This window comes from Hirundo rustica, chromosome 4, assembly GCF_015227805.2.
Source record: "Hirundo rustica isolate bHirRus1 chromosome 4, bHirRus1.pri.v3, whole genome shotgun sequence".
Classification (NCBI taxonomy): domain Eukaryota; kingdom Metazoa; phylum Chordata; class Aves; order Passeriformes; family Hirundinidae; genus Hirundo; species Hirundo rustica.
This window is the reverse complement of record NC_053453.1, coordinates 3,221,962-3,240,952: the sequence shown is the minus strand read 5'-3', so window position 1 is coordinate 3,240,952 and position 18,991 is coordinate 3,221,962. Positions and strand designations below refer to the sequence as shown.

General features: G+C 49.2%; 1 protein-coding gene across 6 annotated transcripts in view; it reads right to left on the bottom strand.

Annotated features, from left to right (window-relative positions):
• Positions 1–3,405: 3,405 nt before the first annotated feature.
• The window catches only part of PFKFB3 (6-phosphofructo-2-kinase/fructose-2,6-biphosphatase 3), a 40,284-nt gene continuing 24,698 nt past the window's right edge, over positions 3,406–18,991 (bottom strand). For 2 of the 6 annotated variants that reach the window (XM_040062199.2, XM_040062198.1), the window contains exons 2-16: positions 18,639–18,764; positions 18,202–18,298; positions 17,900–17,966; positions 17,691–17,765; positions 17,341–17,397; positions 15,538–15,662; positions 14,588–14,795; positions 14,153–14,299; positions 13,908–14,012; positions 12,807–12,936; positions 12,571–12,633; positions 11,909–11,973; positions 10,275–10,445; positions 9,221–9,243; positions 3,406–6,334 (exon numbers count right to left, since the gene is read on the bottom strand). In XM_040062199.2, the coding sequence (XP_039918133.1) occupies positions 6,328–6,334; positions 9,221–9,243; positions 10,275–10,445; positions 11,909–11,973; positions 12,571–12,633; positions 12,807–12,936; positions 13,908–14,012; positions 14,153–14,299; positions 14,588–14,795; positions 15,538–15,662; positions 17,341–17,397; positions 17,691–17,765; positions 17,900–17,966; positions 18,202–18,298; positions 18,639–18,764 (1,466 nt within the window). In that variant the 3' untranslated portion in view covers positions 3,406–6,327. The remainder of the gene's footprint in view (positions 6,335–9,220; positions 9,244–10,274; positions 10,446–11,908; positions 11,974–12,570; positions 12,634–12,806; positions 12,937–13,907; positions 14,013–14,152; positions 14,300–14,587; positions 14,796–15,537; positions 15,663–17,340; positions 17,398–17,690; positions 17,766–17,899; positions 17,967–18,201; positions 18,299–18,638; positions 18,765–18,991) is intronic. The other 4 variants (XM_040062200.2, XM_040062197.1, XM_040062203.1 and 1 more) reach the window with 3 other exon arrangements.

The following is an 18,991-nucleotide window of genomic DNA, read 5'->3' as shown; positions in this document are numbered from 1 at the left end:
GCAAGCTGGATGGACAGATGCCTCAGCTGGGTTTTCTCGGGCTTGCCCTGGAGTTCCCCAGACTCAGGAACATTGTCACCTGTGTGCCAATTAGATTTTCCTTAGGATTGTGGGAGATAATATCCAGAGGAGACCTCTCAAGGCATTTAGCCCACTATCAGCTGAGTGGGAGCTGCTGGGTCCACCTGTGCCCTCCCCCAGAGCAGACACAGCTCCTGGGGTGGACCACAGAGCAGGGCATGTCCCGATGGAACACGAGAGATGAAGCTGGCTTTGATGCAGGCACTGCAAACTAATTCCCTAGAATAGGATCATAGGATAGTTTGGGTTGGAAGGGACATTTCAAGGGTATCTCGTCCAACCCCCCTGCAATAAGCAGGAACAGGTATTTTGGGGTTATGTCACTCTCACCACTACTCCTCCATCCACATGACGTAGTGTCTTCCAGCATTGCTGACAAATAAATTCAATTTTGATACACTTTTTCTACCCACTACACCGCTTAGCCTCAAAGAGGACACAGCTGGCCCACGAACAAGGGAAATGTGAGGAGCAACCATTCATATCCATAAAGCTCTCCATTAACCAAGAATGCATCCCCTGGGGATGGGGAAGGGACCTTGACATTTGGCATGGAGCAGCCAGGCTGTGATTTACACAGAGCTACAAAATAAATTTTCTATATCTCAGCATAAATATATTCCTTCCCAGGACATCTTGGTTGCAGCAAAACCATGTGAGTGCATCCAGACACCTGGAAATATTGCAAATAATTCCAACTAGAGTCCTTTGCAAAGCAATTCCCAAAACCAGCCTTTTTTTTTTTTTTTTTTTCCCCCTCACAGATGGATAATAAAGAATAAAAATCCCCTCCAATCCCAGATGTGAGGGCCAGTCACTCCCAGCCAGAGGCAGGTGAGCCTGCCGGCTGTGCTCCATCCAATGTGTTGCACTGTGAAGGTTTGCCCGTGGTTTAGTTAATCCCAGACACATTCCTGAGCCATCAATCAGAGCTGAGTCAGCCAGCGTGACTGGTCTGCCCTTTTAATTTTTTTTTTTTTTTTTAGAGCCATCACAAGTTCTCTCGCCTTGTTTGCCAGCAGTGAGCTGGGGGAGCTGGGGGTTCATTCCTTTTTTTTTTTTTTTTCTTTTTTTTTAAATTTATTTAATAAAAATAGGACTTGACTGGGAGCAGGGAAATGTTCCTGCTGTCGAGCATAACCTTTAAAACTGCGCTGCCTCGAGGAGATTCTCGTCTCTGGGATGCTGTTACAAAGTGCATCACATCGAAGAAAAATAAAGGATGCAGCCAGGGATGGCACTGATTCCTCTCCCTTACTTGGGGGTGATGTGACACAAGCCTCATCGTGCACATGGAAAGAGGAGAACAGATTTTTGTATTTTTTGGGGTGAGGGGGATTTTCTCCCAGAGCAGCCTTGGAAATGGTGCCCAAAGCCATTCTCAGGGAGGCAAAACCTTCTCTCCCCAAGTGCTCTTCCCACAAGGACAAAGTTTTATCTCGGCTTCCAAACAGCCCCTGGGGAGGGCAGGGGAGCTGCACCGATGTTGTGGCTCCGTGTGACCTCAGCCCACCCCGGCTGGAGGTGTTATCAGAGCCCCTGCAGCGCTCCCTGTGAGGGGGGAGCAAGGCTACGCTCCTTGCCCTAAAACAAGGCGAGTGTTTTGTCTCTGCCCGCTTCAAGGAGACAGCCAGGTTGCTAGAGATAAAAATGAATAGCTAAAAAAATTTTAAAAAATAAAAAAAAAAATATAAATAAAAATTTTATGGCTGCTGGATTTCCCAGAGAGCGGGGGGTCCTCCCTGCCCTCAGGATGCACGCAGGGAGGAGCACGGCCACAGTCTCGCACCTCAGCACGTCCAGCTAGAAAACATTATTACAAACACCTCAATCGCACTTAAAATGAGAGAACACCCTCCTTGGTGAGAGAGCCCGGAGCACAGGGCAAGTGGGAGAAGCGAGATGATCCCTTTGCACCCCAAAAAGCTGCGGCCCTAAGCAAGGCCTGAGGGGCTCTGCCAGCCCCGGGGAGAGCGGAGCAAGGGCTGCACGTCAGCCAGCAGGAGCCAAAGCACAGAGCGGAGCTGGGATGAGCAGCACTCCCAACCTTTTAGCCTCTCACAACTCCTAGAGCGGGACAAGCCTCTAATCACCGAAGCAGCATTCACCCAAGGTGTGCTCTTGTCAGGTTTGTTCCCCGGCATTCAGGTGGTTTTAGTGTCTTTTTTGCCCTCTGCAAAGCTCTGAGCCAAACGGATGAAAGAGATGGAGCCTTCAAGTTCTGATTTTTCAAGGTTGCATGTTTCGTTTATTGTTTCTTATCTTACAATTTTCTCAGTGTCCAAAAAGATGTTTGCAGCTGCTCGGACATCTGACGACTCCTGACTCCTCCCGAGCTGGGCAGTCATTATCTTTTATACTAATTGCTACGTATTCTTTATTTACCATTAATTGCCAATACCTATCACTTATACTAAACAGGTCATCTCTACTTTGACCCAATCTCCTTAAACTACTTTGTGCCACCGTCACTGCTGAAATGGAGTGAGGGAAGAAGAAAGAAGCAGTAGGAGACAACACCCCAAATTCTCCATCTTGCCCCCATTCACTTCAATGCTATAAACCTAAATTTAATGTTTTTTCACCCTGTGATAAGCTAAACTACAATCTTTCACACTCTTGTGGCCTGCAACCCTTCCTGCAGTGCAGGAAGCCTTTCCCATGGACTGAGATCAAAGCCAGTGTCACTCTGAGATTTGGGCTGGGGTCCCAGACCCCCCTGTCCAGGTCTCTGACCTTCCAGGGCAGCCAAAGAAATGCCCTGGACTCCAACATGCTCTAAATCATGTCAAATTATACCTTTCTCTGCCTTCTCCCACTTTTTCTCTGGAACAATTAATTAATATTAAATTAATGAATAAAACCCCACACACATCGTTACAGGGGAATTTTTTTTTTTTTTTTTTTTTGGCAGGTGGCAGCTGCTGTTCTCTTGCCTTTGGGGCAAAGACAACCCTTCACTCAGCACACAGGTATCTGATTTCAAGAGCTAGACTAGGTTTGAATAAATGCCTAGTCCTGCCTAATTTGCAGCCTAGATTTAGATCTTTCTACTCAAGTGATGTGCATGTAGAGCTTGGATGGCATTTGCTTGTCCTAAGTAGGTGTCAACACTTATAGAATTCATAGAATGATTTGAAAAACACCTTCCACTAGACCAGGTTGCTCCAAGCCCCCTTCAAGTTAGACTAGAACACTTCCAGGCATGAAGAATCCACAATCTCTTTTTTATGAGAATTTTTATGAGGCACAGGAACACATGTGACGAAACACATGGTGACCCTTAGGGCCTGATTTCTGACACAAGGAAAACCAGGTCACATCTGTATTTCAACAAGATGTTTTATTGGTCCAGCAACTGCAAAATATACAAATTTCTGAAAGGCATACCCTGTTTTTAAGCTGGCACAGCTTTATATCAGGCAGTTATTCCAGACATATATACAGAACAGTTAACATACCACAAATTAAAAAAAAAAAAAATAAAAAAAAGTAATCCCAGGTAACTATACCCTTCTCTCCAAGCTTTGCAGTATACATTAAATAAATAACAAGCGCTTTGCTATTAAAAAAAAAAAAATTTAAAAAAATAAATTCAAGTATCACAAAGGAAAACAAACCAGAGAGAAAAATAAAGGTGGGGTAAGAAATCATTGGTGTGGTTTGACATATCCTCTCTCCCCATCCGCCTTGGCTGCGGCATCAACTGCCCAGTCTTTGGCTCCATTAACCAAAAAGATGGACAACACGTTTTTTGGGGCAGATGTGATGGCACAGGGTTGACACCATCCCACCAACCCCTGCAGCACAAGAGGAACTCAAGAGAACAGTTTTCCCAGTGCTGGAAAAAACCACCATGTTCAAATTTCAGGTCTTTGTAGACCTACTGAGACATCTATTATTACTAAAAGATAAAAGTTTAGGGCCATTTTGTTTTTTTTTTCATTTTATATATATATATGTTTATATACACCCACACACAAATACACACCAAAACATCTGTGCAATTACACGTGCACATGATTGATCTCGGGGCAGCCAGACGTCACGTTTGTATTCGCTGGCTTATCTTTTTGCAGCAGGAGGAGGAGGAGAGAGATAAAACTCCCCAAGAAGGAGGAAGCTGAAAAGAGCCAAGTGAGTGGCCTCCCCAAAACATTCATTTATCTGAAAGGCAGAGAAACCAAAAGCGCCGATGCCAGCCAGGGCACAAAGGGAGAAGTCCGCTTTTAATGAAGCTATTAAAACAGAAATAAAGCGAGGGGGTAGAGTGTTCTTTATCTGTACAGGAATATGATACACATATGCACAAGCTCACACAGGCAGGGCACTGCCAGGGCTGTCACCCCTGTGGGACACGGGCTGAGCGTGGCCCCGGCGCCCTCCCGCCGTCGGTGCCGCTCCTGCGCGAGGCCGAAGCGTGAGGCACTGTGGTTCACCTTTTCCCAAAGGAAAAACAGACCAAACCCACCCCCAAAACATACACACGTGCTCACCAAAATCATTTCTCCACCAAACCTTCCCGATCCCATCTCTGGGGATGGTGTTCCCTAGATGGGACACTGGGGAAAGCCACAGGAAGGATGAATCCAAAGGGCTGTCCCACCCCCAGTTCCCCAGCCTAGTGCTGCAGGAGGGGTGGCTGCTTTCACCTCTTGCCTCCAGCAAAAAAAACCAAACAAACCCATGAGATGGGCACGGAGAAGATGCTGCACACTGTGGGGGAAAAAAAAAAAATAATCCAAAACTCTTAAAAAAAAAAAATCTAAAATCCACAGACTTTTGCACAAAGCAATAGTGGTTAACTGCCATCTTTAACTGCTGTCTGCCAGCCAACAAGGGATCTTACAGATCAAACCACTGGGAGTTGGCTGATGGAGTCAATCAAGACCTCACCATGTTCCCCCCCACACCTCAAACACTGTAACTACTCTTATTTTGTAGTCCCAGCTTTCCAGCATGCAAAATACAATTAAAAACAGAGAAAGTCGCCTGTATTCAGGCTTCCCCTGTTAAGGGGTACAACTTGGAAAAAAATAAAGTAGTTATGCTTCTGCCACGATTAAAGTGCAAAATCCAAGCAGTTTCTAAGTATACACATATACACACACACGTGTGCATGTATACATAAAATTAAAAAAATACAGACAAAACTGTCCCTTCTTGTGGCTTTTTGCAGTCAGACAGGGACTCCTGCAACCCAGCCAGACCTCTGGCCACCTTCATGAGACCTGTGTGTCTACAAAATGCATCTCAGCCTAGGGATTCAAACCTTTCCCAATACCTCCACTTCCATCTAAAAAAGAAGAAAGGGGAGATGAAGTACCAGCACAGCACCTCAAACAGTGCTCAGCCTTCCCAAAATTCAGCCCAATGCCTGAACTCAGACCATACCTGGGTGCTCCCCAAGATGAAAGCATCACCCGAGCCCATGCTGGCATGGTTCCTCATGCACTGCAGGCAGCTTTCAACCAGTTTTAGTAGCAGATCTACATTCTCTGCAAACCCCTTTAAGGTATGTTGATTTAAAAAAAAAAAAAAATAGTGAAAGAATGGGTTGTTGTTTTTTTATTGAATCCAGCAGTTCCTGCAGTGAAGGAGTTCACACAGCTGCTTTTACTGGTGCTCACAGCTCTGCATGAGCCAGGCTAGCACGTGCGACCAGTTGTAGTGTGTGTGAGGGACTGCAGCACAGCATGTTAGGGGCTTATTCAAAAGTAATTAACAACATTAATAATAATAATAAAAAAAATGCAAAACCCCTTTACCCACCCTCCCTTCCCCCCATTTCTCCGCTAACCCCGCACCATCCACATATATACACACCCCACCCAGAGATCGATGGGTACCAATCATCTATACAGAAGATCAAAACCACTGAAAGAGAAAATTAAAACTCCTGTGCGCTACAGAAGCACTTTACAGCTTGCTACGACCTAACAGGACGCTGGAGAGGAGAGCAAATGCTGCAGTCTGAAGAGCTGGTGGTGACCCCAGGAGGGAGCCGGGCTCTTCCTCCGCTCTCCTGCATCCCTTCCCCGTCAGCAGCGCGGGATTTTGCGGATGAACGGGCAGCAGCAGCGTGTGAGCGGAGCCAGCCGAGGGTCGGCCTCGCCGCAGCCTGAGGGGGCCGGTTTGGAAGCAAGCTTCGGGAATGGTGATGGGATGAGAAGCTGGCAGCGCCGGCAGCAGCGCCGGCGGCCTCACCACGGCGCCCACGGAGTCACGACGGCTTCTGGGAGTTGTTCATGTTCTGGAACGAGAAGGGAAGGAGAGGCTGTTGGGGGCTGCGCTGGGGTCAGGCTTCAGCCCAGCAGCACCTTCCAGGAACACGTGAACAACGGGATGAGGAGGAACAAAGCCACGCACGGGTCACTACAAAGCACCCAGCACGGAGGAGAGGGCACTGCCCACCTGAGGAGAGGCTGACTCACTGCCCACCCCCTCCTCAAGCGTTGCCTGGTTTTAATTGCAGGGTTAGAATTTAGATATCCCTAAAAACTGAGCTGAACCCAAGGCTACCCTCCCACTCCACCCTGTGTGCCCCTCTGAAGCTGCTCTTTGGTCCACGCAAGGCAAGGTGATGGGACCACAGTGTTTAATCGAGCAGCCCAATTAAACGTCTCTCTCTCGCTCCCCTTGAGGGTGGGCAGTGTCCCCCCTGCCTGCCAAGGACGAGGTTGTTGTTTGTCCATCCTTGGCAATGCCAAGAGCAGGCAGCTCCCACTGGCCATGCCAAGGACCAGCTACCACCAGTGGTAGAGCAGCAGCACAACTCCCCTGGTGACACCCCATGAGATTTCATGGGCCCAAGAGATGCTCCAGACACAGCCCTGGTACAGAGTGACAACAACAGGTATCCACCAGCACTTGGTGAGGACCACAAAACCAGAGACAACCAGCTAAACACAAGCAGGACCAGCCCCAAGGAGAGCATCTGCTCCAGGAGAAGCCCAGGGGACCACAAGGACATTTCCCAACTCACAGAACTACATGAAACAAGGTAGGGAAAAAAAGGACTAGGGAACAGCTAGGAAGGTTTCTCTCTCTCTCTTTTTAAGGGTTTTTTTGGGCTGCATTTTTTGGGTTTTTTTAACTGCTTTTACTACCTAAGCTGCCTCTTACAAGCACCAGGAACCCCAGCCAGGCTGTGAGGCAGAGCAGGCTGAGCTGTTCTCTAAGGAGACAGGAGGAGGGTTAGGAAAAGCCACATGCACCACAGCCGTTTACCTTGGAAATATTAGCAAAGAGAAAACTTTGAGAAAGTGACAAACGGGTCTTCTTTTTAAGCATGAAAAGTGAAGGGGAGAAGAAGGGAGGGGGATCAGGTGACTGTTCAAAAGTGCACTTTGGATCACAAACCAAGCAAAAGGAAAAGAAATCATCACGCCACAAAGTCCCACGACCCCCAGTCAGCTCAATCCCACAGCCAGGAGGACTCTGAGGTACTCGGCCATGTCCCCAGCCTCTCCAGGTATCCCCTGGTCCTCCTGGATGGGGGTCAAGACCCCAGCTGCGTGAAGGCTGATGCAGGGAAGCTCCCACTACCAACCCAGGCCCATGATGCAAGTTGTGAAGGAGGGAACTTCCACCTCCCCAGCCCCATACAGGTGGTGACAAGGAGGGAGCAAACCAGTGTACAAGACAGCAGCCTCCCAGAGCTAACAGCAGCGTGAAGGTCACCCAGCCCCGGGTTTGGCACGTCCTCACAGGTCCCAAAAAAGCAGCCCTTAAGTTCCACACTAGGAGGTGGAGACAGGCTCCCAGCAGCTGGAGGTTTTAAACTTGCTGCTGCCAGCCTACACCTGGCATGGGTAAGCATCAGTGCCTGCTCCAGCAAAATCTGACACCTCCACCTCCCAAACTCAACACCAGAGTGGGTTTTCAGTGTCCCAGCCAGCACCAAGGCATGCAGTGCCTTCTGTTACAATACAGATGTGAGAACAGTGGAGGGAGGGATGGACAAAAACTAAAATGCTTTCAGAGCAACCCAAGAGGATCAGGTTTCATCAGGGGCTTTAGTAGCCATGAGCAGCAAGGGAAGGATCACAGGCATGCAGGCCATGCTGAGCCACTCAACCCCTACACTCACCCAACCCATCCACAAGCAAAGCCAAAGTCCTAACCTCCCTTTTCTCAAAAAAGTTTACTCTAGAAAGGGAAGAAATATGAGATTTAACAGCTGCTAGAGGCAAGCAGAACTGAGCTCTGGCCTGGCCATGTTAGAGCAGATCCCTCCATCTTCAGCCCATAATACAGCCCAAGCCAGGGCAGTTCACAGGCCGATTTGAACTGGACTTGCTGATTTGAACTGGCCCTCAGAAGGCAAAAAGACCGCCTGGACACTACCCAGCATCATCTCAGCCCCAAAGTCTTCCCAATCTTTGAGAAAACACCTGAGCACTTATCAGCAACTGCTGCTCTGGACTCAATGTAGCATTAATTAAGTCCAAAGTCTTCAAGTTTATCCAGGAGCTGTCCTGTTCCTGTTACTTAGGGATTTAACAGCACTAAGCCAAAGCCAGAGCCAGAGCCTTGATTATTCAGAATTAGCGCATCAAATGCTCAATATTTTGCTTTCTTAACAGGGGTAGAGAAGAGCAATTTCCATTCACTCTGCTCACAATATCTAGGCTGACTGTTTCCAAAATCCAAGTCTGCAGAACTGCAGATGGCTGGTCTCAGGATCACCCAGCTCCAGGAAACACATTAATGAGAAGGTCAGAAGCTTCTCACACACCTCTCTGGTGCCATCACTCACAGACACAACTCAGAGCTCTCAGGAGGGACACAGCACCCAGCTCTCTCACCTACAGTACAATGTGCTATCACAGGGGAGACAACTCCAGGAAAACCCAACAGCATTGCCCATAGGCACCACCATCAGAGAGAAAGTCAGAGTTTGCTTAATTTCACAACAAAACTGGAACATCTCATCAAGCTAGGATACGAACCAGCACCCAGAGTCTCCTCTTTGCCTTTCCTAAAACAATTCTCCCCGAAAACAGCAAAATATTAACTCCGATAAATCCGCACCTCATCCGGATTTTGCAACAACAAAACAACCCAGCATGGGATGGCAAGAGAGACATGGAATAAAAGGGTTGGAAGGGGGAATAAGACGCAAGAAGGTACTTACAGGCATGCCTTCCCTAGTAAAGGCTGCAGAGAGACAGAGAGAACAGAGAGAGGCATCAGTAACTCCGCGCCACACCGCGCAGAGGACAGCGGACAGCAGCAAGGGGTACCGGGGGCAGCCAGAACTGGCAAAAGGTTTCCTGTGAGGCTCAACCAGCCCAAGCAGAGCCCTGGGAGCTGAGACAGACCCAGCTGTCCCGGGAGGCTCATGCAAAGCAGCAACCAAGCAGAGCAAGCCGGGGGGCAGCACAGAGCCATTCCTAACCTGGCCGGGAGAACACAGACAACAGGGAGAGGGGCTGGGCAAGACGGCGAGATCCAACAGGCAGCTTGTGGGAAGGGCAGCGTGGCAAAGGCTCCTATAGATTATATAGGACTCCTTAGTGAGCTTAGGGGAGGGGTTTGTGCCTAGAGAAGTGAGCAGCAAGCAAGGCCTCTCTTCCTGCGTCCCTTCATGGGTGGGTGAAAGAGGAGAGGACACATGAGCACCATGGCAGCTAGCCACAGGGTTTCACCCAGGTTCACCACACCAAGAGCCTTCTACTCCATTTTGCTCCGTTTCGCCTACAGCTCCAGGATGAAGGAGACCCTTCCAGCCAAAGCTGAGACTTGGCAGCTCCTCCTTAAGAGAGGCACAAGAGCATTTGATTTACTGTCATGCTCAGGTCTACACCGGAGCCAAGCGCACCCAGAGGGAAGGCACGAGCCTTTTGTTCCTGCTCACTCCAGGGAGGAGACCTCTCAGGAGGTTGATGCTGGAGGGTGAAGGCGCTAAATTAATGCAGCCTAGAGCCTGGTGGAAGTTCATGATGCTCTCAAAACCCAAGAGAGGATCAGTGACCCAAGGCAGGGACGGACAGCGGCCATGGGAGGAAGATGCATCTCAGACAGCAGCACAGGTTACAACAAGTGCAAGCAGTTCCTCAACTTCAGGAGTGACAGGAGGACAACAAACAATAAAACAACAGGAACAACAACAAAACAAAAAAGAGAAAAACAAAAAAAAAAAAAAGGAAAGAAAAGAAAAAAAAAAAAAAAAGAAGAGTTCAACTAACTTGTCCCGGCATCTGCGTGGGCACTTCCTGAGGAACACAGCCTGGCAGGGCAGAAGAAACAGCCACATGCTCCTCAAAGCTGTTGATGCGAGGTTTTTTGGTGGGCTCTGGGCTTGCTAGAGGGGTAACGCTATTACGTCTCATGAGCGGGTTAGGTCCCTTCTTTGCTTCCTAAATTAAAGTGAGACAAAGAAAATAAAAGTAAATATAAAAAATAAAGCAAAATAAAGAAAAAGAAAGAAGGCGACAGTTATAAAGGGAAAAAAAAGAAGCAAGTTGCTTTGGTTTTTCTTTTTTTTTTTAATCTTGAAGTGGTCTCTGCTTTTCCCCACAGTCACTGTCAATGAGCAAAGGATGCACTGAAAGGCTCTGGACAAAAAAAAAAAAACCCAGTACAAAATGCTTAAGAGCACAGCAGGGGAGGGGAGAAAAAAAAAATGGCTCTGCACTGAGACATGAGACAGATTTTCTCCTCACCTGAGTCTCAGCTGACAAAAAAAAAGTAACTACAGGTAACTAAACACACCTAGCAGCAATCAAGCCATGACTCTGCAAGACACAGAGGTGCCCATCAGTCTCCTCCTCGAAGCTCGTCCCTCCACCCAGAGAGAGGAGTGAAAGCAAGAAGAGGGAAGATGAGCCAGCCCAGGCTGATCAGGAAGATTTGGGACACAGGAGCAAAGCAGCCAGCAAGGGTCGGCGCCACGCCAAGCTCCAACTCAAGCGAGGAGGGACGGAGGCGAAGCTGAGCAGGGGCACCCAAAGCACTGGGCACGTGTCTCACCCCAAGGCCTTGCTGCCATCCCCAGAGAGGGTGGCAAAGCAGGGCATCAATGGCCCCATGCAGGGGGAAGGGCTGGCTTCCCCCACAGCTGTGGGGAGGGACAGGTGGCTCAGGTGCTGCCACCTGACAGGAAAAGCAAAGGAAAGGAGACGTGGGCTAAAAGGGGAGAGCCCCAACTGGTCAGCATCACTTTGGGCTCCACCACTGCTAAACACGAGTTGGAAATGTCCCAGCATCTCGGGTCGTGGGTTCTGCCAGAGTTCCTTATGGCCCTGACACAGAGCTGGCATCCTCCTGTTCTGGCCTTTGAGCTCCAGTGGAGCACTTGACAGATAGACCAAGCCTCACGGGAATTTTTCTCCACAGGCATCTCCTCCACAGAGCATCCCCAGCCCAGCACTGCTACATCCCACCCTGCAGAATGACAGGGAGCCACGGGCATACCAGGAAAAAGACTCAGGGGCAGATGTAGGGCAAGCACTGAGCCCAGGCTCTGCCAGCCAACTGGGAGACCTTGGAGAAGTCACCTTCTCCATCCACAGCTTCACTCCCTGCTCAGGCAAGGGGGTGACCGTGCAGGTGAAAGTCAGAGACCAGGGAGGAGTTTTCCCTGGGCAAACACACTGGGAAGCAGGAACATGCAACAGTCCTTTTCCCTTGGAAAACCCTCAATTGGCGAAGACTTTGCAGAGCAAGAACACATGGGATGCTCCAAGTCTTCCAGCAGCACTTCCAAGCACCCAGCTGGAGCAATCTCCCCATGCCCATCCCTGGCATTCCCACTGCCAGCTGACCACAGGGGACAGGAGGGGGACACCAAAGGACAGCTCCAGGGAAAAGCAACACTCACCTCTGGCCGATCTCTGTGTGTGTTGACTGCTTCAATGTTCAGTGAGATGGATTCCACTCGGCAGCCTGCAGAAAGGAGCACAAAGAGACAGATCAGGAAGGCCAGCAGGCACAGGATGTTACCAGGTGTCCCACCACAGATCCCTGCTTTTCTCTCAGACAGCTTGGATTCAGGAGTGATGCCTTAAGTTTCAGCTTTTGTGTTTTTCAGGTTCTGTGCTGCCTAGGGGTGCAGTTCTGAGCCTCGCATCAAGTGTCACTCAGCTCTCTGCACAGAGTAGGGAGACAAAACAAATCCTTTTCCTGCTGTAGACCAGGGAAAACAAGTACCAGTTTTCAGGCCCAAAAGCACTAACAACGGTGGGTCAAAGAGAGATGAAGGATGAGACCTCACAACCTGAAGCTGTAATTGGGCAATCAAACCCCAATATGCAAAATAGACCAAAACTTATAAAAGTATGAGACCTCATGACCAGCCATCCATTTTGTGACCATTTTGGGTCCACCTTGGGTGTAGCCCTGGCCTGGCTCTTGTCCTGCCCAAGGTGTACCCTGAAGGCCTTTCAATAAATATCTACTTTGTTCTCTAGCTCTGTCCAGTCTGTTCCAGGTCAGCCTTCCCTGAGTCAACCCCCCTGGAATGTTTGGGAAGGTCTCACTCACCATAGGCTACTGGGGTCAGCTTCAACACCGTGTGCAGGGGACATTTCAGGTAGGGCATTTCATCTGCAGAGACAGCAAAGCAGGAGGGTTATGCCACCTCCTCTCCAAAGGCAGGCTCAGACACCTTCATCCCACACCAACGGATGCTCCAGGATGTGAACACTACCACCCCAGAGCTGTATCCATCATCCCTCCTCCAGCAGGGCCCATCCTCCTCCCAGGGACAGGGAGCTCACCTGCGCTCTTGTCCAGGAAGTACGCCAGGAGACAGCGCATGACAGCCTGGTGGCAGATGACAAGGACGTTCTCTTGCCTCTCCAGCTCCATGATGACTGGCTCCAGGCGCTGCACCAGGTCTTGGTAGGACTGGGACAGAAGGGAAGGGAGATAAGGCATGGACTCAATGCAACAAGCATCCCAAAGAAACAATAATTCTTGTCTTGGTACACCTCCTGATTTCATGCCTCTGAGTAAAACAACAAACTGCTAAAAACATAAATCCTCATTCTCAGGCTACTCTGGAGCTTCTAATTCCTCTGTCAGAGAAGGAGCCATTCACATCTCAGTGAATCACAGCTCCGTCCTGGAGGATCAATTAAGGTAAGTAACAAAGGCTTTGAAGACAGAGCCTCCCCATCATCTTGATATTTGATTTTGCACAGGATTTCAAAATTCTGAAAAATCTGGAGCAAACTGAGAAACCCCAGGTTTTTGAAGGGCCTCATAAAAAACCATGACAGGCAGCCAGAAGGAGCCCCAGACACCCAAGAGCTGGTGTCTGATATCCTCACATATTCTTCTGTTAGATACAGGGTCATGAGGATGTCTCCTGAAATATGTTTCTGAAATGTCTACTGGCATGACTTTCAATTTGGGGATAATTAGCTCAATTCACAGCCTAAAGTATCATCCAGAACTGATGTCCATTCCCACCTCATCGGGTCACACCCTGAAAGCAGGCTGCCAGGAACAGATATCACCACCAACCCCTAGGGAATGATACTGAGAACAAGGTGAAAATTACATTTTTGGAAATCAAAGGAAAGAAAACTGGGGCAGCACAAAACCATGAGCAGATATAATGATGGAGGTTGGACTAGAAACCTCCAGGGACCTTTCCCTACTTAATTTGCTATAAAGTCAGTGGGACTGTTCCTTAAGTGACACACTTCTTAGCAAGATCTTCATATGCCAAGTATGTAAACATGAGCCTTGATCTCTTAATTCTAGTTTCTTGGAGCTTTCACTGCTCCTCTGCTCAAGAGTAGAGGACAGAATCATGAAGACAAGCATTTAAGGCAGAAGTCCTGTCTCTGAAGGGGCCCCTGTAGACCTACCTCCCCAGAAGGATAACGATAGTAATATTTATCCTGATCACGCAGGGCAAATTCCTCTGGATGTTGCTCCCTGATTTCTTCATAGGTCATTTCTTCACACACACCCTGTCAGGGCAGGACAACCATGAGGTTACTGGACATGCTCGAGTCAAACAGCATCAGCACAGCCACCAGATGAAACCTCACTTTCTCCCATTAAGCAATAACCAGCCCCATCCAGCCATTCTGGCTGCACAGATACTCACAGCATCGATTTCATTGAGTGCCTTCCACTGCTCATAGGGCAGCTGCAGAGCTTCTGCTGTTTGGATTGTCCTCTTTAGCTGGCTGGTCCAAATTTTGAGGTCCTTCAGGTTCTGCTCTTCCACAAATTTGTTCAGTGCCACTGCAAACTGGGAGGACACAGGAAGAAAAAAAAAAAAAAAGGTTGATTCCTGGTCCATAGCTTCCCAATGGGCCTTCTTCCCTATTTCCCTGTAAGTGTTGCCTTTCACGGGCAGCAAGATCAGCCTTCTGCTCTGAGGAGAAGGGCAGCCCCACATTCCTTGATCCCCAAGAGCTACAGATGGACCCTCAGCAGCCCACTTGCCATCAAACATGCACTCAACCCAAGCCACAGCATCTGCTGCAGCCAGATCACTCCTGGAAGCCACAGGAGAATATTTTTCCTTCTCCCTCACCTTCTTGCCCCTGTTGGAGAGGCCAGAGTCCCCTCCAATCCTCCCCTTGAGGTTGAACTCGCTCTCCCCGTGCCGACAGAGGTAAATGGTGCGGGGCTGGACGTGGATGTTCATCAGGTAGTAAACAATCCTGCTCTGGATGTGATCCTGAACCCTGTTGACCAGGAACCGCCGGCCAACGTCGATGACTTTGATGAGAGAAAGCTCCCTAGGGGACAGACAGGGACATCATTCTCAAAAGCAGCCCTGTGAGTTATCTCTGTCCATGTAATCACCCCGCTCAAAGGATTTCCTGTGGGCTATTTTCAGCAGGGAGCCCAACAGGTGATGGGGTTTGGTGGAGAGCTGAATAGCAGCGGTGTAATCGCCACCCCTCCTCTTGCAGCAGTAAAGAGGATTAAACAGGACTAACAGGGAACATGCTCCTCCCCAGGACAGGGATCAGCAGGACTGGGATAATCTGTGCAGGGCACACAGATGTGTTTGTGAGCAGTGGAGAGGCTGGAAGGTGCCTGCAGAGTCAAGCAAGACAGCAAAGCTCTTCCAAGGCACACAACAACCAGGCAGAAGCCACGGGGCTTGCTCAATCCTAGGGTTTGAGCCAAGCAGCCCCTTCCTTTAACTGGGACAATGAAAAAAAGCACCTCAACCACTCAAACGCAAGTACTTTCCCAAAGCCTTTGTATTTAGACCCACAGAACAAGGCTGAAAACAGCTCATCTGAGCCCAGAACAGCATGGGAAGGCATCAATGCCCATATCCCTGGCACAGGACCTAGGGAAACCAGCATTTTCCTATAAAAAGTCTGAATTCAAGGTGAGGCCTGGCCACAAATCATTCTAGCACAGTCAGGTGTTTGAAGACAAAGTGAAATACAGCTCCACCCTTCACTGCTCCTCTGCTGGGAGAGGGCAGGTGCTCAAGGCAGCTCAGGAGTCAGGGTCTCTCACCTGTCATAGTCATCAGGGTCAAGGGGCTGGTAGCTGGCTTGGTAACAATTGATCCTCTTCATGAAATCCTCCATGGCATCGGTGGAATTACAGTCCCGGTAATCTGGGCTGGACAATTTGACTTCCTGAAACAGAAAAATAAAAATAAAGCATGCCACAAGGACAGGTTAGGAAGCTTTCCAAGCCAGATTATGCTAATCTGGAATCTCAAAGTCCTGCCAAGTCCCAGTGATTAGCTGAAACTAAGTGATGACTACTTTATAGTCATCACTCATCACAGGGCAGAAAAGCAGCAAACTAGACCCAAAACCAGGCATAAGGTGGGAGAATTTAGTAGACACTCAGCTGTCCACTCCCATTCTCCCAAGAGCTGGGGTAGCACTTCACCACCCAACAGCAGGAAAACTGAGCTTCCTAAAGGCCTAAAAAAAACCCCACAAACCTCCCACCAGGTTAAAATTCAAGCTGAGAACGGGGAAGCGCACGAGCTTAGACAAAATGCTTAACCCCAGCTCAGCAGCAGGATAGCAACATTCAACCCCTTTCTGTGCATTATTTGCTGCAAGACACTGGAAACGGGCAATGTGAATATCCACAACCCTCACAGACTAAGTCCTGCCTGAACTAATCCAACAGGCTGTTTTTCCTGAAGATTTGGGTTTGAAGAGCAGCATTACACATTGGTAGCTTCACAGGCAGCCCTGAAACCAACAGGATGACACAATGGATCAACATGTGTGGCAGCATCCCAGGCCTGGGGTGCATTTTCCACACTGATCCCAGCACTGAGAGCAACATTCATCTGCAGTTCCCTGTGGAGCAAAATCCCACACTCAGCCAGGAGCTCATTTTTCTCGCCCTTCAAGCATTAGTTTCCACGTAAAGGGATTAAAATCCTCCAAAAAAAAAAAAAAAATCAAATCCAGCTTGTGGGAAATAAAAAAAAAAGTAGCAAACTGAGCATTTTGTTGTAGAAAAGGCTGTGTGCAACCTCCCAAAAAGTTGGTCACTGGGACAAGAGCTCCCAGCAGGAGCAAAAGAGACTCTTCAGCCCCAGCCCCTGGCTGACAGCACAATTTCCCTCCAGTGAAGCCATGCTAGCTGTCACCATCACCTTTGCATTTTCCCTGTGCCTCAGCAGAGTTTCCAGGATTATCTGCTCCATGATCTTCCCAAGCACTGATGTGAGGCTGAGCTTGTAGTCCCCCAGTTCTGTCAGGGCTTTGTCTTTCCTAACCAAATCCCTGACTGCTCAGGCAAAATCTGTATTCCTCCTAGGCTGCCTTGTCCTTGCCTCCATCCTCTCTCTGAGTTTGTCCAGGAGCTCCTTGTTCATCCTGGCATTTTTGATGGCTGCTCCTTTGCTGGGAATGTGCATCACAGCTGAACTTGAAGAAGATGATCCTTGAACATTAACCAGTTTCTTGGGCCCCTCTTCCCTCTTGGGTTTTTTATCTCAGAGTACTTCAGGCCAAAATCTGCTCTCCTGACATCTCACTTCAAATCCACTGCAGCCCAGGCTGCCCTGGAGCTTCACATTCCTCACCAGCCCCTCCTTGTTGGTGACAACAAGGTGCAACACAGAAGAGCTAACAAGGAGAGGTGCTATCACTTGGAGAAGGAAGTCATCAACACATTCCAGGAACCTTCTGGAATGCCACTGCCACACTGTGCTGTCCCTCCAGCAGACACCAGGGTGGTTGAAGTCCACCATGAAGACCAGAGTTTGTGAAGGTGATGACATTCCCAGCTCTCCGTGGAGGGAAAGCAAAAGCAGGGCACTTCCACCAGCTCCACACTTACCATTACGTTGGTGGCCACTACATTGGGATCGTTGCAGACAGATTCGATGAAGAACACCTGTGAAGCAAAGCAAAGCTCAGCTGAAAGCCACCAACATTTGTAACACTTAGCCAGCTCCTTGCTCAACCCAACCTCCTCCCTGCTTGACCAGAGAGCTCTGCCCCACTCCAGTGATTTCCTTCCCCAAGGCTTGGTACAGGGAATGAAGGAAGGGTTTCATATTTTAAGGCAAACCCAGCGGTGAAATCTCCCTCACACAGGAGCAGCATAAGGATAACACATGAGTGAAGGAAGATACACCAACTCTACAGTGGACTTCACGATGCAGGCATCAGCCCCACGTCACTGACCTTGAATCCGTTCTCTTTGGCAAAGTTCAGGATCATCCCTCTCCTCTCCCGCGTGGTATTGGTGGCATCAAAAACCTTTAAAAGCAAAAGATCTCAGTCAGCACCACAAGGGCCTGGTTTCCCAGTGAGCCCCTCCTCAGAGAAGGGGCTGCAGAGCACCTTTGGGGCTGGCACAGCTGCCAAACCCCATAGCACAGCAGGGAGCTCACCGCAATCTGCCCGGCCTCCTCCGTCAGGTACAGCTTCACATCCCTCAGGGCGGCCATGGCACATTGCCTGCAAAAGAGGGGACAGACATGTGGCCCTGATGTCCTCCAGGTGTGGTGCTCACCCTGAAGTCACCAATCCTGGACAGATTCTGTTTTCTCCTTGAGCAGGCAGGGGAAATTCAAATCCAGGGGAAACTCAGAGACCAACTTCTCTGCTCATCACCCCTAGACTGGGTAACTGTGCTGCCAGCCACGGGCTTCACCACCATGTGGGGTTCAAGGAGGGGGTGCCCCACGCTCACCTCCTGACTTTCATGGCCTCCTCGTTGTCAGGACGGAAGAAGTCATAGGAGCTGTAATGCTTCACGGCCTCACGGCGATACTCCCCAACGTTGAAAACTAGGTGGGAAAAGCAAAACCAAAAAAAGAAAAAAAAAAAAGAAAAAAAAAAAGAAAAAAAAAAAAAAAAAAAAAAAAAAGAGAGGCATGATTCAGTTGTGCAGCTTCAGCAGTTCAAGCAAGCTGGGACCAAGAAATTACATCCTCTGACCAAAAGGCACAGTGCATCCCCTGGTCTTTAAAAGTGAAGGAGAACCTGGGCTGCAGCAGGATGTGAAAACACAGATATCTGGCCTGCAGGATCTTGGAAACATTTCCCACTACCTCCCAGCTCCCAAAGCACTGATCTAGAGGAATTCCCAAGGACCAAAATCCTCTTGGAAGCCAGTGCAAGCCTTACCTTTTGTGGGAACACCAATCCAGTTGAGGTAGCGCGTCAGCTTCTTGGAGATGTAGGTCTTGCCACGGGCTGGGAGGCCAACCATGACTATCACCGTGGGGGAATTGGCAAGCTGAGGCCCACAGGCTGCAAGGAAAAAAGAACAGGCGCTGTTAATTCTCCAGCTTGTCCTGCATCAACCCTACAAGGCACTTGTTTTTATCCAGACTCCCTCCAAGTCCTTCAGCAGCTGGAGGAAACCTGAAAGCCACAGCAAGAACATCCTGATGGGTGCAAAGTAGGCAAGGAGCCAGCAGCTGGCCCAAGCTCCCTGAAGAGCCTCTGTGCCTTGGTTTCCTTATTTACAACCAAAA